Source organism: Salvia hispanica, chromosome 4, assembly GCF_023119035.1.
Source record: "Salvia hispanica cultivar TCC Black 2014 chromosome 4, UniMelb_Shisp_WGS_1.0, whole genome shotgun sequence".
Taxonomy (NCBI): Eukaryota; Viridiplantae; Streptophyta; class Magnoliopsida; order Lamiales; family Lamiaceae; genus Salvia; species Salvia hispanica.
In genome coordinates this window covers 45,304,887-45,330,926 of record NC_062968.1, presented here as the reverse complement: position 1 = coordinate 45,330,926, position 26,040 = coordinate 45,304,887, and the positions used below count along the sequence as shown (strand labels likewise).

General features: G+C 36.8%; 3 protein-coding genes across 9 annotated transcripts; 1 reads left to right on the top strand and 2 right to left on the bottom strand.

The window, feature by feature from the left end:
- Positions 1-1,497: 1,497 nt before the first annotated feature.
- LOC125224527 (pumilio homolog 1-like) lies at positions 1,498-7,362 on the top strand. 2 transcript variants are annotated; one of them, XM_048127940.1, is made up of 10 exons: positions 1,498-1,589; positions 1,989-2,164; positions 2,517-3,766; positions 3,856-3,997; positions 4,123-4,230; positions 5,500-5,712; positions 5,790-5,900; positions 6,158-6,352; positions 6,585-6,759; positions 6,997-7,362. In XM_048127940.1, exons 2-10 carry the CDS (start codon positions 2,042-2,044, stop codon positions 7,032-7,034), a joined length of 2,355 nt encoding a protein of 784 aa, XP_047983897.1. In that variant the 5' UTR covers positions 1,498-1,589; positions 1,989-2,041; the 3' UTR covers positions 7,035-7,362. The 2 variants fall into 2 exon arrangements, with proteins under 2 accessions (XP_047983897.1, XP_047983896.1); XM_048127939.1 differs by lacking the exon at positions 1,498-1,589 and having other exon boundaries at positions 1,652-2,164.
- A 2,420-nt stretch (positions 7,363-9,782) lies between these two features.
- LOC125224528 (ribulose bisphosphate carboxylase/oxygenase activase 2, chloroplastic-like) lies at positions 9,783-11,485 on the bottom strand. The gene is made up of 3 exons (XM_048127941.1): positions 11,334-11,485; positions 10,832-11,242; positions 9,783-10,744 (listed from the first exon to the last, which is right to left on the bottom strand). Exons 1-3 carry the CDS (start codon positions 11,376-11,378, stop codon positions 9,905-9,907), a joined length of 1,296 nt encoding a protein of 431 aa, XP_047983898.1. The 5' UTR covers positions 11,379-11,485; the 3' UTR covers positions 9,783-9,904.
- A 3,136-nt stretch (positions 11,486-14,621) lies between these two features.
- LOC125222892 lies at positions 14,622-19,320 on the bottom strand. Of its 6 annotated transcripts, XM_048125763.1 has the most exons (9): positions 19,178-19,320; positions 17,669-18,971; positions 17,397-17,572; positions 16,651-17,084; positions 16,401-16,562; positions 16,123-16,198; positions 15,574-15,747; positions 15,342-15,447; positions 14,622-14,948 (listed from the first exon to the last, which is right to left on the bottom strand). In XM_048125763.1, exons 2-9 carry the CDS (start codon positions 18,957-18,959, stop codon positions 14,866-14,868), a joined length of 2,502 nt encoding a protein of 833 aa, XP_047981720.1. In that variant the 5' UTR covers positions 18,960-18,971; positions 19,178-19,320; the 3' UTR covers positions 14,622-14,865. The 6 variants fall into 6 exon arrangements, 5 of the variants coding, with proteins under 5 accessions (XP_047981720.1, XP_047981719.1, XP_047981717.1 ...); XM_048125762.1 differs by having other exon boundaries at positions 15,301-15,447; positions 17,397-18,971; XM_048125760.1 differs by having other exon boundaries at positions 17,397-18,971.
- Positions 19,321-26,040: the final 6,720 nt, after the last annotated feature.

Sequence of the window (26,040 nt, the reverse complement as noted above, 5' to 3'; positions counted from 1 at the left end):
TTTTTTTTGGTGAGTACAGTCAAGAATCCGATCAATTAATGACTATTTGATTTTGATGAACTAACGTAGAAAAACGAATCGAATGATCTTCCAAAATTGAGAGATTAATTTAGAAGATCATACTACCATGTTATAATAAGTGTACCAAATTATTGGGTAGATACGATTTTCCCTAATTATATCTTAACACGGTTAGTTTAACTTTGTTTAAAGCAAATTATGAAACTGACACGTGACATTAATACATCCTTATGTAATAGCAGTAGAGGATGAAAAGTGGATACATAAAAGACTATATAATAGAGTATCCAATTCGGCAAGTTCGGCTTATTAATTATTTGATAGTTATTTTAATTCAATTAATTATCTAAATCTACATTGATTAATTAGTATTATCACAGTGTGATACTGTACCAAACAATTTGATTATGTCATAAATATTATACTATATACCTTGTACAAGCAACATTCATGAATACTAGTATTATAGTTTAATTCACATTACCACACATTTATCTTTCATAGTCATTTGATTTGACTTAATATGCACCATAAAAATGTTAAATAATGTCATTAATTCTACAAGTTAAATGACTATCAAAACTCAATTTATACTCTTATTACATAAAAATGATAAGTAATGTTAGGCAAGTTCAATGTTAAAATGAATGATGACAATCTTAATCACGAAACGTGGATATAGTAATCCATATTTGAACACTTATAATTCTTTCACTTGTTAACTTATTTTAGAATTTTAGAAATTTTTGTATTCCTATGTGGATAGTTTATGATAGAACATGGATAAAATGTGTTAAGTAGAATGTGAGATTAGTGAAATAGAAATATTAACATTTTTTATTATTATATTGTTATTTAAATAAAAAATGAAACTTTATATCTCAAAGGAGGGGAATATTATTTAAAAGAGGTCATGCCCTATGGTAGCCATTGCATATCATCCGTATAATATTACTTCCTCCATCCCCGATTAAGAGTCACACTTTTCCATTTCAATTCGTCCTCAATTAAGAGTCACACTTTTCCATTTCAATTCGTCCCCAATTAAGAGTCACACTTTATTTTTACTATAAATAATAAGTAGGTCTTACATTCTACTAACTCAATTCACTCACTCACATTTTATTATAAAACCAATATAAATAATGGTCTTACATTCCACTAACTTTTTCAACCAACTTTTTTTAAAATCCGTGATTAAAGTGTGACTTATATTCGGAGACGGAGAGAGTATAATAGCAATATACATATAAAAGTGTTGAAATAATTGACATTTTTAATATTGTGCACTTCACTTACATACAAAAATTGTACACCTAATATCACAATAAATAAGTGTAATTTCTAAAAGTGGAACTAGAAAGTTCGAAGCTGAGATATTTTCTCGAAAAGGAGTGTATCTTCTTTTTATAGTAAATCAGTAAACCTACCTACCTATATCAATATCAGTGATTTGAAACCCTCGGAAGATTTACCGCAACAAATTACCGCGCAAATTTAGTTCAACCGCAGAAAGAGAGAGAGAGAAAGTAACTTTTACTTTTGATCTTGGCTCAATCCAACGGCTGGTATTGTTTTTGATTCATGCTTATCACTCCATCGCTTCATCCTTTTCTCACCATCCTCCCCTCTCTCTGTAAAAACCCCTATAAATCTCACTCCGATTCTTCCTTACCACTCCGCATAATTTAACATTAATTCCAAGCAAGGACTGTTGATGGAAACAACAGGATTAGTCTATGCTTTGTTATTCTGAAAATGTGCAACTAAAAGTGTATTTATGAGATTTAATAGTTTAATTAAAGTTTATCTGAGATGGTATATGATTGGCGGAATTTGCGTTAATTAATTGAAGAATCTTTTTTTTTTTGTCGTTATTTTCTGTAAATTTTATGCATACGTAGTGCATCCTGAGATGATACCGGAATCGGACGATGATTATAATGAGGAGCTCGTACATGATCCAGCTTACAGGTCTTATTATTACCAGAATGGTGGTGGAGGTGAGTCCCTCTTTGCTATGCAGCCGGGGTTTGGTGGTTTAGAAGAGGAGAAGGTACTGCAGGGGGAATGGGGTGCTCATGGAATCATTGGATATCCAGGCTTGGGTGTGGGGAATAAGCAGAAGAGGATTGCAAATATGGTTAGTTTCTTTGAAGCAGCATTGTCATCGGTGTTGAAATTTTGGGCATTCAAATTTTATTTTTTTGCATCCTTAATTGTTCTTGTTTACTTCAAGTCGAGAGCTGCATTGTGGGATTTAGGTTTTGTGGCTTGATAAGGTTCAGTGGTAAGTTGTGTCTAGGGGTATCTTGGCCTCACATTTTATTTCTTTTTTTTCTGATTGCTTTTCGGTGTATGTAATTTTTGAAAATTGGAACCGCCTCCTTTTTGTTATTGTAATTTCGTCGCTGTTGACACAATTCCTTGCAACAACTTCATTTGCCGTAGATCTTGCAACTGTCTGTTAACTTGTGACGTTTAACTCTGTGCAGGATGGCGTAGGATATCCAACAACTGTTTCTAGACGTCCCTCTCTCGTGGCCAGCCAATCTAATGGAGAATCTGAATCCTCTGAGACACATGTGGTTTTCCATCACGAGTCAGCATCATTGAATGCATTGCATTCTGGCACAAGTATGCAAAGCACATCTCAAAGTTATGCCTCTGCTATGGGTTCTTCACCAAGAAATCTTACTCCTGACCTCGTCAGATCTCCTAGTCCTCGCATTTCTGCTCTAAGCGGTGATAGAATGAGCTCACTGGACCAGAGATATGTAAACATTCATGACTTATATAATGAAATTTCACCTGAGGTGGTGCCATCTGCAGACATCATCACTTCTTTGTCAGGCTTGAGCCTATCATCAGGCACCATGGGGGATGTGAGGAAATATCAAAAACCTCAGATGCAGGATAGAGTTGATGTCCACTCACAAAGGGATGATGTTCCCTTCAAACAATATCCTTATTCAAATGGCATCTTGAAAGAAACATCTATGCCTACTTTGAATTGTCTAGGAAGTTCAGCATCCCACTATCTCAACACTGCTAGTCTAAATTTCTCCTCATCAAACTTTGGTTTAGGTGGATACCCTGCGTCACCGTTAGTCATGGGCAATCAAGTTGGTGACTCAAGAGCTTTAAGCGGCGGCTTACCATTTGAATCAGATTTATTTGTTGCAGCAGCTGAAGAGAACTATGCTAGACTTGGAAATCAAAGCACATTGGACGCTTTTCCAATGGCACATACAGATCCATCATATCTCGATTATCTAATAGCAAATGGGTATTCTTCTGTAGCTCTTGATAATCAACGAATGCATGTGGAATCTCTAGCAAATCCACCAGTAGATTTTCTTGGGAATCGAAATGCTTACTTTGAAGCTTCGCTTAGGAGGTCACAGTATGGATCGGGTTTTGGGAAATCAAGTACTATGAACAATGGTTTCCATGGAAATTATGCATTTGGTCTTGGCATTCCTCATCGTGGAAATCATATTAGGTCTCCAATGTTTCCAAACTGCCCCATTGCATCTGGTGGCTCTGACAGGAACGTGGAACAGATTATGTGTTTCCCATCCACTTTAAGAAGCATGGCTCACAGTTTTGGGGGACCATGGCCTTCTGGACCTGGCTGTAATTTGGAGGAAAGCTTTGCAGCTTCATTGTTGGATGAGTTTAAGGGAAACAAAACCAGGTGTCTTGACCTTGCAGAGATTGCAGGTCATGTTGTTGAGTTCAGGTACACTTATTTATCTAGTTTTAAATGTTTGTTACTGTACCAGTTGAAGTTGGTAATTTACAAGTTCATCACAAAGATTTCCTGGACAGTGCGGACCAGTTTGGAAGTCGTTTTATTCAACAGAAACTTGAAACTGCCAGCGCACTAGAGAAGAACATGATTTTCCTTGAAATTATGCCTCAAGCTCTTCCCCTGATGACAGATGTGTTTGGTAACTATGTAATTCAGAAGGTAGTGATCCATGTACTATGTTTTTTTTTTCTTTCAACTTCTCTCATTCTTAGATCTCACTATTTTCGTTGTAAGAACTATTTTAATAGCACATATTTTGCCTTCTTTCCTTCCTATGGTTTCAGTTTTTGGAACATGGAAGTGCTTCGCAGATTAGGCAACTGGCTGAGCAACTAATTGGGCATGTTCTGACCCTTAGTCTCCAAATGTATGGTTGTCGCGTCATACAGAAGGTAATTTAACCCATTGACTAAATGTCTGATGACTAAATCATCTGAAACTGTTGTTGTCTGGATTTATTTCACTCTCTTTTGGAGCTAAATAGATTTTTCCAGCACCTGTGACCTTAAATCTATATGTCTTGGCGCTTCTAAATCAAGATATACATCTTCCAATCAAATAGCAGTTGGCTAATCTTTCAGTTATGCCAGTAGACTACTAAGCAAGCACAATTCACCTTGTTGTTCTGAGACTTATGTATTTAACCCATTGACTAAATGTCTGATGACTAAATCATCTGAAACTGTTGTTGTCTGGATTTATTTCACTCTCTTTTGGAGCTAACTAGATTTTTCCAGCACCTGTGACCTTAAATCTATATGTCTTGGCACTTCTAAATCAAGATATACATCTTCCAATCAAATAGCAGTTGGCTAATCTTTCAGTTATGCCAGTAGACTACTAAGCAAGCACAATTCACCTTGTTGTTCTGAGACTTATGCATGTTTCTAGAACTAAGCTCTAACTATAGCAATGAGTTCATATGGTCGATTTATTCACATTTCCCGATAACCATTTTGCTATTTCTTGATGTTTACTTGGCTTTTTTAGACTTGGAAACAAGTTATGAATGAGATGGAATCTTGTATTTCCTGCTGATTTTCTTAGTTATATTTTGTTATAATCCTTAGTTATTATTTATTTGTTGTTGATTGGTTTAAAGAGTATTTAGTCATTAGTCTTCTTGGTTTAGATTTACTGTGAAATTGCTGTAAAGAATAAGAGTCTTCATGCAATTGTTATAAATAGGTCTTCATTAGAAGAGCTATGTGTGTGTGTTTGGGGAAATTATAATAGGACAATAATTTATCGCATGACAGTAGTTTAGCTAGCCGTAGGCCTCTTCGGAGGAATTTACCTTTTTTAATTACATTGCTGTTCATTCATGTTATTTCCATTGTATTTTTCTGTCTTCCTGTTCTTCCCTCTTTTCTGTTTAATTAATTAATTAAGTTACCTGAGTAGATATATAACAAAATGGTTGTATAAACAATTGTAAAAGAATCCCTACTTCTGAACAGCCAGATGCTGTGAATTTCTATACCAGGTGGTTCCTCCCTTCAAAGCTAATGCAGACACTGTTTAATTTTCAAAAGTGATGGTATTACAGGGGGAAATTTATTACCATCAAGTACAGAACATTCTTGACCATATAAAAGATGAGGCTGTAAAGCATGCTTAGCTGTCAATGTTTACAAATTGTTTTCTTCTGAATTCTTCAGGCACTGGAGGTCATTGAACTTGACCAGAAGAAAGAGATGGTTGCAGAGCTTGACGGGCATGTATTGCACTGTGTGCGCGATCAGAATGGGAATCATGTCATACAAAAATGTATTGAGTGTGTACCTGAAAATTCCATTGAGTTCATTGTCACTACATTTTATGATCAAGTTGTTACATTGTCTACTCATCCGTATGGTTGTCGAGTAATACAGGTTAGTCATTTTTCTTCCATCTCCTGCAAGTTAAAGTAAGGCCACCTATGATTCTAAAGCTTTGTTTTCTGAAACAGAGAGTCATGGAGCATTGTGATAGTCCCAAAACTCAGGCTGTAGTGATGGAAGAGATTATGAATTCTGTTTGTATGTTAGCTCAGGATCAATATGGAAATTATGTCATTCAGGTTCGTTACAAATTCTTGAGCATCGTGTATGTATGTCAATATGCTTTTTTTTACTAGAGGCCGGGGGCATAGTATTTTCTCCTGGCTTTGTCACTTTGGGTCCATTGCTCACTCTAGCTATAGTTTTGGTAATATAATTTGTAATCGGTAATAGGTCGATATGTTAAATTTTTCCTTTACTTTTTTATATAGGTTGGTGTAGTTCTTTTCCATGTATGTGTTACCATTAGTCGCTAACTCTGCCTCTGTCATGATAGCATGTACTTGGACATGGAAAGCCGTCTGAGAGATCTGCTATTATTCACCAATTAACTGGGAAGATCGTAGAGATGAGCCAGCAGAAGTTTGCTTCCAATGTAATAGAGAAATGCTTATCTTGTGGAACACATGAAGAACGTCAGGCCCTGGTACATGAGATGCTTGGCAGCACTGATGAAAATGAGCCTCTCCAAGTTAGTAGATTCATATGTTAAATTCAGAATTTTTAACAATTTTCTGATTTCATTTTTCTCCTTCAATATCGCTATAAAGTTCACATTTAACCCCTTTGTTGTATCTAATCTACATGTTTAGTTTTATTATTCAATGTATCTCAGTTATGCGAGTTTAAATGGTTTTGGTTTTGTACCAATCTTACAAACACACGATACTTTCAATTTTCTTGACTTTCTATTTCTGTGCCAGGTAATGATGAAAGATCAGTTTGCAAACTACGTTGTTCAGAAAGTGCTGGAGACGTGTGACGACCAGCAACTTGAACTCCTACTTAACCGAATTAAAGTTCATTTAAATGCTCTTAAGAAATATACGTACGGGAAGCATATTGTTGCACGTGTAGAGAAACTTGTGGCTACCGGAGGTATTTGTTTTTGCTCTGGGTACCATTATTTCTCATTTATTTTATTCGATCTGATAATATCCTCATTTGCCTGTTAGGTTAAACAGTTTTATACAGTCTATGTGAGATGCACTATTTGTTATGATTGCAAGCCCACTTTTTTACTATTTTCGCTCCCTGTGTGTATAGAAAGTATTTAATGATGCTTGGTGATGTATGTATCATCATTGATTAACAAAGATCCTGAATCTCTTGCAGAGAGGAGGATCAACGCCCTGTCTTCATATGCTGCTTAAGTGGAATGAGGAAACTTTGTACAGACTGACGGAAGTGTTTGAAATAAATAATGTTGTTTGTACTTCTGCAATTGTACATTCTTAGTTATCAGAATGTACTTAGAGTCAGGAGGCTTAGATGGTAATCTTGCTAGGTTACCTTCCGATGATATAGGTTTTTGGTGCTAGTTGAGGGTGTAAAGACGAGGGGGTAACTGAATGTGTTGTGATCGTGACTGTACAAATGTTGCCTTATGCAGAGTTGTAGTAGTAATAACTTAGGAGAGCCCCGTTTTTCTATATGTATGGATTCACAATGCTTTGTTTTGATTAGAAACTTTGTTCAAAATGTGTTTTTGTACTCAGCTTTCAATTCCATACTAATTTTAATAGAAAATTGTTGTCTGGATTTAATTTTACCTTACATGGAAGTAGTGCCATATCATTCTTCTTCTGTTGACTTGTAGCTCAATGCGGATATTCTTTCCCTTCTGTCTTGTCTTGATATATTGCTTTATTGCTATTTGGTTTTATCATTGTAAGCATTCTAGGCACCTACAGGGCTACATGGATTGAGCATATTATGTGAAATGTTGCAAGGATCTCAACACTTGTAGGTTTCCCAAGTTACTGGTTAGCTCATTGAAGGAGCCTCTAAGAAGAATACGTTAACTGGTCAGCTCTTCAGCTTCAGGTATTTATTTAGGCTGATTTTTCTTCCCTTTTTTTTATCACCATTCTTTGTCTAATGTATTCAGCATATTTAAGTCTGTTCCTGTATATTCTGGGTTGAAGCTCATTGTCCAGCTCTGTCTGAAGTAGATTCCAGATCAACATCCATCTCCTGGAATCACAGATGGCGCGGAAGATGTTCTCGTTTTCTCCTTATTGGTAACAGCTCTGTGCTCTTATATCTCTTATTGCTCCGTGCCTAGTGAACCAAGAAAATCTAGTAATTAACAAGAATCTAACCTAAAAAAAATACGATTTCACTTGATTATGCACTATTTATGTACCTCCATAGCATCTATCACCAACCTTAACTGCTACTCCCTCTCTCCCATTCAAGACGACCACTTTGTTGAATGAAGGGGGGAATTCAGGTGGAGTTGTAATCAAGTAGAGAGAAGAGAGAAATTGTATTCCAAATACGGAAAGAGGATATCTTAGTTGTGACTAACTAAAAAGGGAAGGTTGATATTTCGAAAGAGAAAGAGGAGTATATTGTTTCGAATCAGGCTTCACAGGCATCCATAGTACGCCCCCATGTTTAATTTGCACAAGTGAAGGTGTTCTGTTAGAGTCTGAATTTTCCCTGAATCAATTCAAAGTACTAAATCAGGGCTCGAACAACTCGACAGCAATTCATTCTTACTGTTTGCTTCATATCTCTGTATATCTGTTTAGGAACTCATTTACATGCCCATCAACAACGATATATGGAGATACGGAAGTGTGAAGATCTCATCAGTCACCTTCTTGAAATGTCATGTGGATGGATGTCGCTCTAGTCGAGCTTTTCTGGCATAACATAATTCTTCCTCTATCTTCTGACGGTAGGTCATAAAACTCTGCCAAAGCTCTTATTCTGGCATAATCGGCAGGTTTTCCTGGACCTAACTTTCTTCGCCCATTTTCATCTCATCCAACGAGCAACGAAAAATCAATTTGCTGGCATACGTCTTCTTGCTCATAAGTGGTCAGATGTAGTGTTCAAAATAATCAGGGTCAAGCGGTTTAGGCCTGGAACTGGAATCGTAGTCAACGAACTTTGGTTCTGAACTGTGTCATGCAACTTGCCGGGCTTGTTTGGTTGATCACTTCCCGTCCCCGGAATTTCCAGGCCGAACCGGCTGCTCAAGCTTAATTTTTTTCCTATGCTAAATGTATTTGTACATCGCCACTAAAATGCATGAGATGATTGCAAGTAAATAATAAATGTTGTGTACTGGACTTGCATGGATTTATTTCCAGCTTGTTTTGTCAACATTGAAACAGTGAAAGATTATACTTACCGTTGTAAAATTAAGGTTCGATAGCTTCATCATATGTTGAGGTATTTTATTAAACAGCCCAGGACAAGTTTTTTTCTTCGATTTTCCAACAAAAATGCATGGTTTACACAAGCAAAATTTTTAACTCAAATTTCATCTATAATACCTACATTCTCAAATACTAACACAATCAACTCTCCAATCTCCATCCTTTTCTCATATCACACACACTCTTCTTCATCTTGTCTCTCAACTCCGTATTAACAAGATATACTCTCTGTTTACTCCAATTTTTCTCAAATTGTGTCCTAAACTCTGCTCAATTTGTGCGAGTTATTATTGTCTCGAGCATACCACAGATGCGGACATCCGGTTGTTGAGTTGCTCTTTTCTGTTGAACTTGCCATGAGGACCGTTGGTCATTTCAACAACATAGCTGAGTGTATGAGAATCCACCTGAAATAAGAATTAAACCAACAGTCCCAATTTGTGGTCTACGATGCAGAAGTCTATAGTTCCTTAACACACTGATTGGTTGACATTTGCAATGGTGAAGGTTGAGGCTCACTTGTGCCTAAAAATGAAGGATGATATCTCATTGTAAAATTGATTTTCTAACATTGTTGGTTCATTTCTCTTTTTGGTCGGATTCTCAACCGATCAACGTGTAAACATGAGAACAACAAGAGCCAATAGCACCATGAGACATTACAAGGTGTGTATAACTACTCCTTCCGTCCCTCATTAATTGACACCGTTTGAGCGTTAAGAGATGTAGAGGCAAGAAGCAAAGTATATATTACTATTAGATTTACAAAAAGTAGAATAACAGAAAATGCAAAGTTGGAAGATAGGGAATTTGTATAATTAAAGAGTGATGGATGGTGTATTAATTCTCTAGAAAGCACCCCTGTCGATAGCATCCTTGTTGGCATCTCCAAGAGCAGCATCCTTCAAATATTTGTCAGCCAACTGCACTCTCTTCACATTGTCCTGCTCTGCCACCAGCATGTTTCCATACTGTAGCAGCTTCTCCAGCGTCATCTTCGGCTGCTCGAACACCGGGGGCCCGTCCCTCGAGTTCACCAGCTTCAGCCCGATGTTCTCGACTCCCACCCCGGTCACCCACTCGCGCACAAGGTCATCATACACCCGCGCCCTCAGAGCCCCGAAGAAATCGATGGACTGCCCGGGGAACGTGTCCACGAGCTTGGTGATGGCCTCATCGGAGACTCCATCGGTACGGAAGATACCCTTGCACACCCCAATACGGTCATCGCGGGTGGGCGCCCAGTAGAACTTCTCCATACGCCCGTCACGGATGAGGGGCGCGTACAGGGTGGAGAAGTCGTTTCCGGTGACAATGATGGGGACACGGGCGTTCTCCTGCTTGTTGTACATCCCCGGGAGCTGCACGTTGGTCGGGTTATCCGCGATGTTCATGAGCGTGGCATTCACCATCTGGTTGTTGACGGTGTACTGGGTGGTGCCACCCATCCGCCCTGCTCCCGCGTCCAGATCATTGATGAAGAGACAGCACATCTTCCCCTTCTTTATGATGTCCGCCGCCTCCCTGTACCTCTGCCTGATCAGCTTCGCGGGCTCTCCTGCGTTCCCACTCTCCAACTCTCCCGCGCTCATCATGATCGGGTTGATCCCCATCTTCCGGAACACCAGCTCGCACTGGAAGGATTTCCCCTGCCCCTTCCCTCCCCATACACCCAAAATCAACGGAATCTGCATGCGCATACATTTTTTTTTATTATTATAAGGCCTTTTAAGGGGTGGACAGATAATAAGTCAACTCTAAGTCAACCAGCATACCTTAATGTTGGGGAGTGTCATGAAGTTCTTAGACAAATGGACGACCAATTTGTCCATGAATGCTGGGGCGATGTATAACCCGTCCAGCTTGTTGTCCAGGTTGTACTCACGGAGGCCCTGGCTCAGGTACTCGTACGAGCTGAGGACGGGGTCGTGGGTCCCCATCCCGCTCGGGGCTTGGAAAAGGGGGTCCACCATGCCCTTACCCCTCGTGATGTCCTGCTGATCGTCGGACACGTCCTCGATCAGCCCCTTCCACCTGTCTCCATCCGTCTGCTTCACCTCCGCCACCACTTTGAAGCTCCCCTTCCCGCTGCCGCTAGATTTCACGACACTCGCCTTCTTCAGGCTCGACCCCAGGAACGAGGACGTTGGCACCGCGCCTCCTCCGTTGGATCCATTGAAGTTCAACTGCAACATAAATTTTCACATTGCATTATATACACTGAATTAATATAGTTAAGGCTAATTATGTCTATATGATCAAGAGATGAAGGTAAACCGGGACGCGGTTGACGGCTCCGATGGTCGACACGGCGGCGGCCATTTTAGATGCAGAGGGTGATTTAGTGGCTGTACAAGTACAACAGTTGAGGTAGGAGAGGGTTATTATAGCAAGGGGAGTTTGAAGAGAATACAACTTGAGAATTGAGATTGGCCTATCATTACCATTCAGCCACACAATTAGGATTGCTTACATGACACGTGGCAGCTGGGTATTGAGTGGGGTTGGAATTGGAAATTGAGTTTGAGGTCAATATTTTTGGTTAACTCTACTCCACTTACATTAGGTCATCGTTTAGTTACAATGCAACCCTTTGTGGAATTATAGCCTAAAGAATTATCATGTTATTATATATGGTTTACAATTCTGAAAAGTATATTTGTTTGTCTGCCTGTGAATTGTGATGGTTCTGCTGCATTATTTGTTGGGGGATTTATCTTCTTATATTTTTGGTTTGTGTGTGAAATACCTAAGAAAATAATGTCTAGGATGCCTCAATTCAATACATATATTGATATTTTGTGATGGATAGAGACGCTGGAGAATTACAACCTTACATGTCTCTCTTTGGAGTTGGAGTTTTTGTTCTTGAATAGGGATTAGGCTTATCAGAATTGGACTGTTTCTATTAAACTATTTTGGTATACATCATTTTTATTTTCTTGAGAAGATAAAGATGAGCTGAGCTCAGGTCAACATCTGAGAGAACTACAAAGTAATAGTAGTATGTATTTCAGCAAAATATTAATGCGGATAAATGAATGCTTGAGAACAATTGTTACAAATTTTCATGGTTCTGACCTTGCATGTTAAAGTATTGTTTCAATTATTATAGTAGTAGTAGTAGTAGTAGTATTTTTCAACACTTAACCCAATGAGTACGCCTGTGTGCTGATTTCATTGTGATAGTATATATATATAGCACAAGAAGGATTGAGTACATAATCATTTCGGGGCATCTCCGGCCCTTGTTACAGTGGTCTTGCATAACAAATTGGTTAGGAAATTCCACCCAACATGGTGATAGATTTTGTCAAAAATAAAACTAAATTAAGAATTAAAACTATGGAAGAAAAAAGAAAAAGAATGTGAAGGTGGGAAGAGTGAATTGTCGAATGAGAGACTTTATGGAAATAAATTACTTCTTTCGTCCATAAAAAATAGACAAAGTTATAAACGGCACGGGTTGTAAATATGGATTGTGGGGTGAATGATGTGTAGGGTTACTATTGGTTTAAAACTTTCCATTTTTAGACTTAGTCTAATTTTGGTGGATGACCTAAAATGGTAAAACTTGTTTATTTTTTGTGGACGGAATATTTTTTAACTTAAAAAAAATTCAAGTATAGTACTCCCTCCGTCCCGAAATTCCCAAAATCCAATACGCGATACCCGACCCGAATTTGATTTCGGGTACCCAGATACCCGATTCGGGTATCCAGTCAAGAAAAATCGGGTATCCAGTCCCGATTGTAATTTTGATTTTTTTTTATATTTTTTTGAAAATTAACTACAAAGTTTTACAATTTATTTAATAATTATTTAATTCAAATGAATTCAATACAAAGTTGAAGTAGTATTGAAGAGAAAATAACTACAAACTTTTAGACATACAAAATTCTTGTAGTAGTTCGAATTTAAGAGAAAAATAACTACAAACTTTGAGAAATACAAAATTCCTAAATTATAATAGTAACATATAAACATCTTTCATCCATCCATAACAAGAAATTAAATTACATTAAAAAATTAAATTACATATTGATATCTTTCATCCATCCACATGTAATTAAGAAATTAAATTACATTTTTCATCATTCATCCATCCACAATAAAAAATTAAATTAAATTACATATTTCATCCATCCACAATAAGAAATTTGACATATTAACATCTTTCATCCATCCACATGTAATTAAAAAATTATTTACATTTAATTATACTAATAACATAATTTATTAATTTTTTTAAAAAAATCGGATAATTCGGGATATACCCGATTGGGTATCGGGTTACCCGACCCGATACTCGATCATCCAAAATTCTCACTACCCAATCCCGATCTGATACCCAAAAAATCAGGTTTCGGATATCCAAATATCCGACATTTTCAGGTTTGGATATCAGGTATCAAATACCCAGTATCCATTCTGACAGGCCTACATAAGAATATGCACTTTTGGTTAAACACAGGTTTTAATGCACAATTGATAAAGTAAGAGATAAGTAAAAAGAAAAAATAATTAAAGTATAGTTAGTGGAGAACGGATCCTACTTGAGAAAAGTTTTTATTTTAATTTAGAAAGTGCATATTTTTGTGTGATGGACTAAAAAAGAAATAGTGTATATTCTCATGGGACGGAGGAAGTATCATGTTGTACCCTGCGATTGGCTCACAAAATCACATCTTTATTGGCCATGTGTTAAACACATTGCATTGTCGCGTGAGCACAATGGCACTGTCGATGCTCTAATATTCATTGTAATGTTATACACTCTCCTTTCCTCATAGTTGAAGCTACTTTTTGACACAGCGTTTAAGAAATGAATATTTAGTGTGTTAAGTAGATAGATAAAAAATAAAGAGAGAGAGAAAAGTTGAGAGAATAGAGTAGAAAGTGCATAAAGTAAAGAGAATAAAGTAAGAGGGAGAAAAATGTTTATTATTGTTATTTATGGAAATTACTCAACTACGAGGAAACTTCCCAAAATAGAAAAATGACTCAACTATGAGGAAACGGAGGGCGTATATAAGTAATCGGTATTTGTTTATTTATTTGTTGGGTAGAAATTTGAAATTAATATAGCAATATTATAATTATTTTTCTTACAAATAATTATATTACATTAAAAAAATATCATGAAAAGATCAAAATGACATGTTTGGATTATCAAGAGTGGAACAATAGAACCCATGTGGTGCCTGCGGTCTCACATCGCAGTGAGGTGGAGTAAGTTGAAAGTGGTCGGGGATTATTTAGTCAACAGAGGATCTATAAAATCACATAATTTGGTTTTTTTACTATGTTTTTAGGTTAGTTGCACTAATTGCCAGTTAATATCAAGATATCCGTAGTTCACTAGATTGTACAGCCACTCGCAGCAGTACCATATTTGTTTTTGCTTTATGGTACCAAAAAAAGGAACTAAGTATCTTTGTATTTTCCTTCGGCAACTAAGTCATGTTACATATAAATTAATGTTGGGTCTCTCTATATCTTTAATTCTCACTATACAAGAAATTGTGGGGTGCAAGTGAGAGATCAAATGACAGATGAGCAAGATTGAACTGGCAAATCCTTTGAAATAAAAATAACAATCAAATATGCGATCTGATTTGGTAAAGGAAGTAAACCTACGTGGATTTCAAACTATCTTGTGATAATCTTTTATGGAATGAAAGATAATCACAAGTTACCACGTACAAATAAACAACGATAAAGGCCTCGACTGTACGTATAATCAGCAGCAGGTTTCAGGCTGTCCCACAAAATGTTACCAATGACTGCTGCATATTAACTGAAACAATCATTTTCCATTGCAGGCGGACATGTCTGGAAAAGCCCAGAATGACAAGATGAAACGCTTATGCAGACAATAATGGATGGATCCTGGAACAAGCAATGAGATCATCAAGGCGAGGCTACTTGAACAAGCAGATCATTAAACTGCAATCATTGTTGACCAAGTAGGCTACATACAAATGTTAACGGAAATGTATCTTCCTCGGGGTCCAAGTTTCATTTTGTAGTTTCTAGATTTGGTCAAGATTCATGAGTTCAAAACCAACATCTGATTCTAACTTGTTATAAACCTAAACTGGAGGTTTTCAGATTCAGTTTAACAACACTCCTGATACAAAAATATTGGTATGATCCAGGATTATATAATCAAATCAGCTCCAAAATGGAAGTTGTGCCACCATTTATGCACAAGATACAAAAGGCAAGAGAGCACTGATACCATATTAATTCAAAGAGAGGCAGATGGGTATCGCAGTGGACCTAGAAGGAAATCCGGAAATTCAATATGTTTAAATACTGGAGTCATCTTCAATCCAATAAGTTTCACTTGTGGATTTGAGTGCCCATCAACAAAAACATCTGTAACCTGAAAAACAATCACCATTTTCTAATCAATGGATATATAGCAGTTGCAACTCAACATCCTGAGTAAACAGCATAGCATAACTAAAGTACCCTATCAATCTTAATGCTTCTTATTTTGAAACCAGACCTGTGTGCAGCCAAACAATTTCAACACTTCTAGCAATAAGCATGAATCAACAATCAATCCCAGTGCTTCATTGGTTAAATTGCGACACCAGGATAGATCCAAACTACGTAAGTTTTTGCAATTTCTTGCAAGAGATAGAGCAGTAAGCCTTGAAACCTGAAATAAACCACACAGCTGTTTACAAAAAAACATGTATGAATGCCAATCAAAATCATACAGACAGCGGAGCCAACTAAATGAAGCACTACTTTCTTCTGGTCAATGTATTCTTTAACCTTTCTCATTCTCCTTCTCCAATAGGATTTGTATACAAGGCAATAAAACTAAATAAACTTGTCCATGCTTCTGGTATAACAGATATAATAACAGCTACTGAGAATGATTTTTAGGGTGTAGTTACCGGAATGCATTATTTGAGATTGCATTTCGTTACTGGAATGATTTTTAGGGTGTATAACAGATATAATAACAGCTAAATAAACATATATTTGAGATTGTATTTCGTTACCGGAATGATTTTTAGGGTGTAGTTAACCAAACAAATCTTACCTGTATAACATTATTAAGTGACAAGCACTTGAGAAATGCCCCATTAACATCAAGATATGCAGCAATAGCCTCATCACTGTCCAAACATAGAATAGGAGATCTCAGCAATCAGTTTCCAATTCCAACATTTGGTAAGGTAATATCAATAAACAAGCCAAGTGACTTAATGGTGCACTTAAAACCAAGGCACAGATTTTAGAATAGGCCGAGATCAAGCTCTGATACAATAATGTACTCTATAGCCAAACATAATGCAGCTAAAGTGAATAATTTGATACCTGAATGAGTTGCGACATAATTTTAGCATCTGAATTGCCTGGCAACCATTTGCAAGATGACCTATGGAAATATCCGTCAATTTGTCCAAGTTTGTGAGGTCTATTGCTTGTAAGTTAGCACATTTATCACCAATGACTTGCAAAGAAGAATCGGTCAACTCCCTGTAAAAAGTTCACACCATTAATAAAATTTTGAACACTTAAAAGAAGCCTGAAAATATATACATCAATATTATTGGAAGACACCAACTTGCAATCTGCTAAAACAAGCTCCTTCATTCTGGAACCGTGTGTGGAGACAAATTCACTAACAAAATCATCAGAAACTGTTAGAATTCCAGCTACAGATAGAACCTCCAGATTCTCTAGCATTTGCAGAGCTGGGAGAATGAGCATAGCATCTATCCCATGAGAATTATCAATGTATAATTCCCTTAAAACTAATCTCAGTGAGCTGGCCAGAGAACAGATTCCTTCAGAGGTAAGCAGGGGGCACTGACCGATATCAACAGATTTGAGAGAAGGAGCAGCTGAGGCAAGCATATTAAGTCCAGCATCTGAGAGACGATATGCACCTTTCAAGGATATCGCTGTCAAATCAGGAAGACTATTTGGTAAACGAGCCAGGGTAGACTGTAGGACGTAGTCAGGCATACAGGCTCCACCTTGATCAAATTGTAACACCTATTAGATACAGACAGATAACATCAGGTCCTTCAGATGCAAAGTGCATGTAGCCGAAGCTGACTAAGTACATACAGCCCTGTCATGGGGTATCATAATTAGGTGAACAGGAGGTTACATCTTAAAAGCATTACGTCAATGTGGCAAAAACAGTAAATAAAATCATTCAGAAGCAGACAGCTACCTCTTCATATTAATTCACCAGCATGACAAGAAGAGGCATAATACAACTCAAGAGAAAAAACTGTGTCCAAGGTAATGTCAGTTTTATGGGCATGGAAATGCAAAATGTTCATTAGATTAAAATCGCACCGTTAACTTGCTGGTGTTGCAACCCCCAAATATCTTGACAAATTGCTCCTCAGATAACCATGAACAATCTCTCATGCGGATCTCTGTTGGAGTATCATGCACAAGCAATTCAAGAAAATGACCATCCATGCTTCGCTTATCACAAAGAAACCAACAGATCTTGTGCCTCAGTGCATCTGGGACAAAGTCAAGAGAAGTGATAGCATCAGCATTACTGGAAAGAATTGACAAGCATATGTCTTGCAACGAAGGAACATGCTTCTGGTGTCTACAAGACTCATGGTTCTTGGGGATCCACTTCAGTTTAGCCATTTCACTCACATCAGTAGAACCCCCAAGCTTCCCCCCATTCCTATTAGTTTCACGATCCTTAATAATTTTCATGGCAGTAGAAAAAGGACCAGGCCAATCTTCTATTCTATTACTGGTTTCAGGAGGTGCGACATCAGTTCCAGAAGCATCATGAGCACGGTCACCAAATTCATCTCGGGCAGAAAAATGAGCGAATCTAGACGCATTTCTCCTGGCAAAATTTCTGAAACGTGCCCTATGTGCACTTCTTGTATCAATTTCACTCAAATTAGTCCCTCTAACCTGAACTTCATCTGGCAGTACCTCATTGGGTGTTAATTGGTCATCACCTGAGCCACTACTTCCGTTCACATTCTCTATGCTAAGTTTCACTGTCTCAATGCCACTAGAGGGAGATGCCTCAGAGTCCAATTTCATTTTCCCTTTTCCTTCTTTGCTCAGTCTCCCTCTAGTAGTTATATCAGATTTAGCCTCTGATATACTCTTCACAGGTACATCATCACTACAATTTGTACCACTTTTTTTACTACGCTGAATTCCTTGCAATGAATCACCACCAATGCGAATGGCATTTATTTCTCTCTGTGGAACTCTCTTCCCTGACCTCAAGCTCAAGAAACCATTCTCCAGATTATCCTTTCCAGATGATTCAGACCCTAAAGCTTTCGTCTCCATGCTTGATTTCTTCTTGCATTGGCCAATATCCCGAGTTTCCCTCACAGAATAATTAATATCGCAACCAAATTCTAACCTGGCAGCACTCAAACCATCCTCAATCTTCACACTATCTTCTAACAACTCCATGAAATCTCCACCGTCCGAATCCTTTGAAACTTCCGAAACTATATTTGCATCAGTATTCCCATCGGAACCCCCAGCCCCCAATTTCATATCAGAACCACGTCTCTTCAGATTCCTTGTATCAACACAAGCTAGAGAAGCCCCTTCGACTTTCTTCCTCTTCCCACTCCCAACTCCAACACTCTCCCCTCCCTTTTTCGCCAACCGAGCACTGACTCTTCGCACATTTCCACTTTCAGAAACCATAACCAAGCCGGCACCATCGACAAACCCTATCTCCGGACCCAAAACATCTTCCTTCGGAGTGCACACATCCTTCAATGACGGATTCACGAATTCAGATGGTTTTGGCGGCGTCACAGGTTCAGCAACAACATTTCTCGGAGCCGATGCCTGCGAAAGCTCCGATTTCGCAGTAGACGAAATATCCCTAGACCTCAACACCGTCATTTCGACGCAGCCCTATCGAATCAAGTAAGACGAAGCAAATAAGTTGCGCATACCACGGTGCAGAAGAAAATCGACACAACAAAAAAACGCAACGAATAAACTCCACAATTCTCAACCACCGCATTACAGAGACGTTCACAAAAACAATAACACATTCATTATATACACAACAAATGCAAAAAAAAAAGAAAAAAGGAGACAGGGAGAGAGCAACTTACGAGCAATGGATGAGTGTGGAAGCAGCAGAGGACGGCGTGTTTTGAGATTTAAAATTGAGATTAACTCTCAAAGCTTGCAGGAGACGCTTAAGTTGAATTTGCTCTTGAGCCGCTTCGTATTTCCCGCCAAACAAGTACAGTTAACCCTAAAAATAGGATAGTGGCGGTTTATAGCTCCTTTTTCCTTTTATTTCTCTTTTTAATCCAACCGCAATATCTCCTCCACATTTATTGAAAGACAATTCTGATATGGAAATTGATTTTTAATTCTTTCTGCCACAGTATCATAACTAGTGTACCACCTGTGCATTGTCATCCTAGTGTTAACCCACGTGCGATGCACGACGAAATATTTTTTTGTCATACGATTTTAAATTATTAATCAATTAATTAAAATAAGAATAAATATAATTATATAAGATTTAAAATGGAAAAATATACTACTATATAATAAAAATTCAATAAACATATACTCAACTCATTTTACATCTAAAGACGTTAAATTAAACATATTTAAAATGGAATTAAGACATATAATTATTTGGACAATGATAAAGAGACTATACTAAGTGTTGACATTTTTGAAATATATGTTTAGAACAATCCTTCATATTTCTCTACTAAAGATAATAAATTGTGTAAAGATGAAGATAAATACTATGTATGTTTGAGTTAAGGATGCTACAATTCTTCCCTCTCTAAGAACTGTAAAAAATATTGGGATAAAATTCTGGAACCATATACACGCGGTATTGTAATCAAAGAAAAAAAATAATAATAAATGAAATGGAAATTACAATGGAAATTAGTCAAGAAAAACCCTCTTTCCGCAAGACAAAATTACATCACGGTTAGTGCTCTCGGGTCGACGTATTTTCCCCAAAGATGAAACGATTTCCTGCTAGCGTATATAACATCTCAAACCTGCTAGGCTCCTATAAACTTGATGGGACTCCAAAATCAAGCAAAACAATGTTCCTAAAATGTGCAATAAAATGTTGAGAGCTTGAGAGAGAATGAAGAATGTTTTGTTAGTGTATATTTCATCCACAACTCTATGCCTTTTATAGGTATAAAATTAGTACATGAGAGATCATGGAATAAAAACATCATAAATTATAAAATCAAGACAATATAGGTTACAAAATTTATTAAATGCTCCTTATTCTATTTAAATATTTGTAACCACCAATGAGTCATTGTAGTGCTTTAAGAATTAGTTAAATGCTCATTAAAATATCTAATAAATATTAATGAGAGTTACTTAAAATGTTCAAATTGGTCTATAACTTATAAATATTTCATAATAAGGACAAAACATATAAATATTTCAAAAAGGCCAAAACTCGCCTTTTATATATGTATAGATTTACTTTATAATAATCTAATATCTACGCTATACAATACAAAAATGAATATGTATGAAACAACAATTAGATATTAACATAAAAAGGTAGTACTTATTATTATGATAATCAACTACTGGTGACAAAGTGAAAAAGTGAAATAGAAAAACTCTAAAACTTAAGTTCTAACTTTTTTTTTTTTATAATGATACTATTATAATATATTAGGTAAAGTATTGGAAAAGTGTAGCTATAGTTTCGGGAAAAAAATTTAAAAGCACACACCTTTAATGAATTTGTTAAATTTTTTTTTGAATAAATGTTAACGTACCATTCATTATATTTTCTCCAATTTGCATCTATTCTTTCGTCTCCTCCTTGTAGCAAGTTAAAGGTTATGATAGTTGTTCATCTTCTTTGTATTATTCGTAATAATATATAGATTGAATAGGATAAAAATACATAAAACAACAAACAAGTATACGAAACTTAATAGGAAGAGTAAAGGTCAAATATGGTCCATAACATATGGCCGTTTTATCAATTTGGTTTTTAACATTATCATTTTGATTATTTGGTCCCTCACAAATAAACTCGGACCCGAATCGGTCCTCACTTAACAGAACCGTCAAAAAATAGACGGTGATTGCAATTTGACTATATTAAATTACTAATGGTAATTAATTATACCTAATTATAATTCTTAATTCCTATTAAATTACAAATTATTCATTTCATTTTGCAACTGATACTATCTTTTTTCCAATTTTGCTAATAGGAAAAAAATTATAATTAGGTAAAATTAATTACCATTAGTAATTTAATATAGTCAAATTGGAGTTATCGTCTATTTTTTTACGGTTCTGTTAAGTGAGGACCAGATAATCAAAAAGATAATGTTAATGACAAAATTGATAAAACGGTCATATGTTAGAGACCACATTTGACCTTTACTTTAATATGAATATAACACACATAAAAGAAAATTTTTGGGAATTGGTATTCATAGAACACTTTTGTAGTGTATTCCCCTGTAAAACCTCCCACTCACCTTGTAAAAGCTCCACTCACTCCACTCACAATTGAGAGGCCACACAAACGGCGATTAATATTACTACAATTCAGTAAAAAAAAACAATTTTATTTAAATAATAATATCTATTTAAAAGTGCATTTTCCAAAATACCCCCAAATTTAAAAGAGCATTTCCTTAACTACCCCTGAAACTCCCATTTTATATATTGTATAGATATATAGGGATGTCAATTCAACCCGAAACCCGTGGGCCGACCCAAACAACCCGGTAATATGAGCGGGTTAGAGCTGTAATTTTATTACCCGAATACAAAACGGGCTAAACGGGCTGCCCCGAATGGGTTGGCGGGTTAAACGGGTTGGCCCGAACGAGTTGCGGGTCGGCCCGATGGGTTGTGAGTTTTAATTATAAAATATTAAGCTTTAGGGGTTTTTTATATTTTTGAATCTTCAATCTTCATTCTACACAATCATTAGTCTTATTCAATCTTCATTCTACACTTTTCCACTCGATCCCACAATATCAGCTTTCAAGTTCCATCTCAACTCATTATTGCACCGTCCCATCATCTGCCACTAGTGTCTTACCACCACCAAAGTCAATCAAGACAAAATTAAGAACTAACCCATCAAAATCTTAATATATTTATCATTTTAATAATGATTCATGTAAGATATGATTTTTAATTTTCATAAAGAATTAGTTACGAACAATGCCATACTAATGACACGAACACAAACTTTAATTTATATTGTAGTTGATCAAGATGAAAGGCTTCTTTTCAAGTATTATTGAAGAAAACTATGAAAATTTGAAGATTTTTATATGATTCTAAACTAAAAAGAAAAAAGTATCTAAATTTTAAAATCATTTTATAGAAGAAAATTTTGATACAAGAGATTATTTTCGAAAGCTTTTAGGCCCGAATAGCCCGATGGGTTAGCCCAAAACCCGACGGGTTAGGGTTAGGGTTGAAAATTTATGACCCGAAAAATCCATAACCTGAATGGCCCGCACCCAAATAGCCCGGTGACCCGAGTGGGCTGGCCCGAACCCGAACGGATTAGCCCGATTGACATCCCTAATAATATCTAGCAACAGCCTAGTCCAATAAATATAAAAATGACAAATATGAAATAAAACATTTGAAAAAAAAGGTTTATGATTGAAATAATAAATAAATAAATAAAACAATTAAACCGGCTAGCCGATTTCGTCCATGCCCTAGCTCTAGGGCTTTTTTCGTCCTTCCCGTTAGCCGCACGCAATAATGGACTAGCCGAACGCTTAGCCGCTCACCGACGACTAAGGTGCCGACTAGTCTACCATTGTGGCTGCTCTTAATAAATTTTAGGTCAATGTTAACATGTACTAGTTTTTTTAAAGTTCATTCTAAAATCAATAGATTTTTTAAATCGTGCAATTTAGTTAGCTCGACAAAAATATAAATTTTTCGGTGAAGAGTAAACCAATATTAATTGAGTTTTTTTGGCAAATGGTGGCATAATACAGTCATACCAATCTAATTTACACGATAATTTAATGAATATTTGGTATTTTTAATGAATATTTGGTATTGTATGTGATACATAAAATTGTCAATTTAATGTTAAGTTCGCGAGTGCTATACTTATCGCATATAGCTGTCGTTTGGTTGCATGGGTAGTGATATAATGAAAACCATATATCTAATACAAATTCAAAACTTTAATACTAGCTTTTAAATATTACTAATCAATGATTATAATGTTTCCATTTGAAAATATCAATAACTTCTATAAATCTGCCAATAGAAGGTATAATAGACACTTTCATGATATGGTGAATAATTTAATTATCGAATAATTTTGTAATTCTGATTTCATCGTTCTCTCTCCTTCCACTATTCACGTTTTTAGAATCAGCATAGAATCAACATGATTTCAACACAAAATTTCATCGCAAAAAAAACAACAGCATAACAAAAGAATCAACGATTCAACACGAAATTCAACATCAACAAAGCTTCAACGCCATTTCAACACAAAATTCGACATCAACAAAGTGTCAAGGATTCAAAACAAAATTCAACATCAACAAAGATTCAATGCCATTTCAACACAAATTCAACATCAACAAGGAATCAACGATGCAGTTGATACGCTCGGATTTTGCACTATTTTAAGGCCATTATTTGGTCCGTTTTTTATGTCAAAGTCACTCTATACGTCCATTATTTGTATATTTTATCTATTTTGGTATTTTGACGTGTTTTGTGAGAAATGTGCATAATTGAGCCGAAAAAGGGAGTCAAAACACAAAGTCGGAAATCTAAAGTCAGACGGCGACCGCCGCGAAGTTGTACGGCGACCACCGGCGCGTGGCGGTCAGAGCAATGCAGCGGTCCGCCTCGGAAAAAAATTACACTTGGAAGAGAGTCTCGCCTGGCGACCGCCGGAAGTTGTGCGGCGGCCCGCCGCTGGAGGAACAGAGACTCTGGACTCCAACGCGGCGACCACCGGCCAAGGTGCGGCGGCCCGCCGGAGAAAGGCGGCGAATCCGAAGTGCCCTAGATCTACTATTTACCATATTTTGAAGATTTTTTCTTTCTACAATGAGGATTGACTTTTCCCTATAAATAGGACCTCAAGCTTCATCAACCAGAGAGCTTCTTTTTGCAAAATAATTCACAGAGATCAAAAGCTAGAGTACTTCAATTGCGCAAGGAGTTGGAGAAGGATTTCAAGAACATCAAGAACGACAAGGATTCAACCTACGAGTTTTCTTTGCTTTAGTTTTATGTTCAAATTGTCTTCTCTTCAATCTATGTGTTTAGCTTATTCCATTATGTGTAACTAAACTCATAGGATTCTAGGGATGTATTAGTAACAACTTTGGTTATACAATTCCATTTTTCTATTTAATATCTGTTTTGATTTTACTTTGTTTCTTCCCTAAGTAATTGTGATGCTGCATGATTGAGTGACACAATCTTGTATGATTAATATAACTTGCTTCATAACTGTGAGAGAGTTCTAGCGAGTTAGATTCACTTAGTAGACGCTACAGTTAGCTTCCTTTACAACGGCACTGTTAATTGAGATTGGGGACCTTTCAAGTGTCTTAGGAGCTTTATGGAGTTACGTGTTAGGATTGACAACCCTAATCTTGTAATCAACGGTTGCATCGCATGAGCATAAGCTAGGCGACTCGTCCTATCAAAGTAATAACTGTGCTAGGGTATTGATAAACTCGTAGTTTAGAATGTGTTTTGGATGTTTGGAAGTGCATAGTTGAGTGTTTTGTAGCATATTATTTGAGTTTTCATCTATGATCCCTTACTTTACTGTTTTGATGAGTTTGTCGAGTTTTTGTAGTCGCAACAGGTGGAAACGGACGAAAATGGTACCAAAACCGGAGGTCGGGCGATTTACTGCAGCCAGTCGGGCATTTTTATACACAAGGCCGGGCGTTTGGCCCCTCAGGCCGGGCGTTTGTGCAATGCCGTCGTTTAAGAAGAACGCCCTGTCGGGCGTTTTGTTACTTAAAAATCGTCCGGCCGGGTGATTTACTCGTAATGCTGATTTTCTTCTTTTTTCGCCCCGGGTATAAATAGGACCTAGGGTTCGACTCCAACATACTTTCCACACGCCCCAGAAGCAGTTTCCACATTTGAGAGCAGATTGAAGCGACAAAGAGTTCGATTCATCAACAAGTTTGAAGACGAAGACGATTTGCCCATTCAATTCACCTGTGGGAGTATCTCTATTAGTTTTCATATGTTCAATTCAATTTCTATGGATTTCTCTTGTGAATTTGCATTGCATATGAGTAGTAAATCTTCTGTAGAGTTTTGGTGAAGACTACAATGAACGCTTTTGATTAATTCAAGGACTTTTGATTACCTATGCTCTTGTGATTTCTTTGTTTCATTCTTGTGCTTTTTCAATTCAATTGCTTAGCTACAAATTGGGTTTCCTGACCTAGTTTTGAGTAATCGAGAGATACCTAATTAGGATTGATAAAAGAATGAACAACACCTAGATAATTTGCATTTGAGAAAATGAATTCTAGAGTGAGGGCTTGAGCCTTTCATTTTAAGGAGTTAATTGTGACGTATTAGAAGGAGACTTCAATATTATTGATTAATCAACGGGTTAAGTGCACTCGAGAGAGGGCTTAGTCTAGAATAGCGGCTTTCCTAGTAATCCTAGAGACATTAATTGGTTAATCGAAGTTGTTGAATTGTTCGCATCGTGTTCGTTGTAGTTGGATCCAAGGCTCTACCGTGTTCTCTTATTTGAAACTTCTTTTTGTTGCATGCTTTTTGCTTGTTTATGTTATTTGTTTTTCAAAATCAAAACCAACCTTTCCGAATTCTCTAGATAGTATTCAAAATCGGTTCGTGGTACTTGAGTTGCACAATTTGTCTCCGTGGATACGATACTCGTACTTGTTTATTGCTACACTAGCCCCGTACACTTGCGGGTAATTCTCGTGTT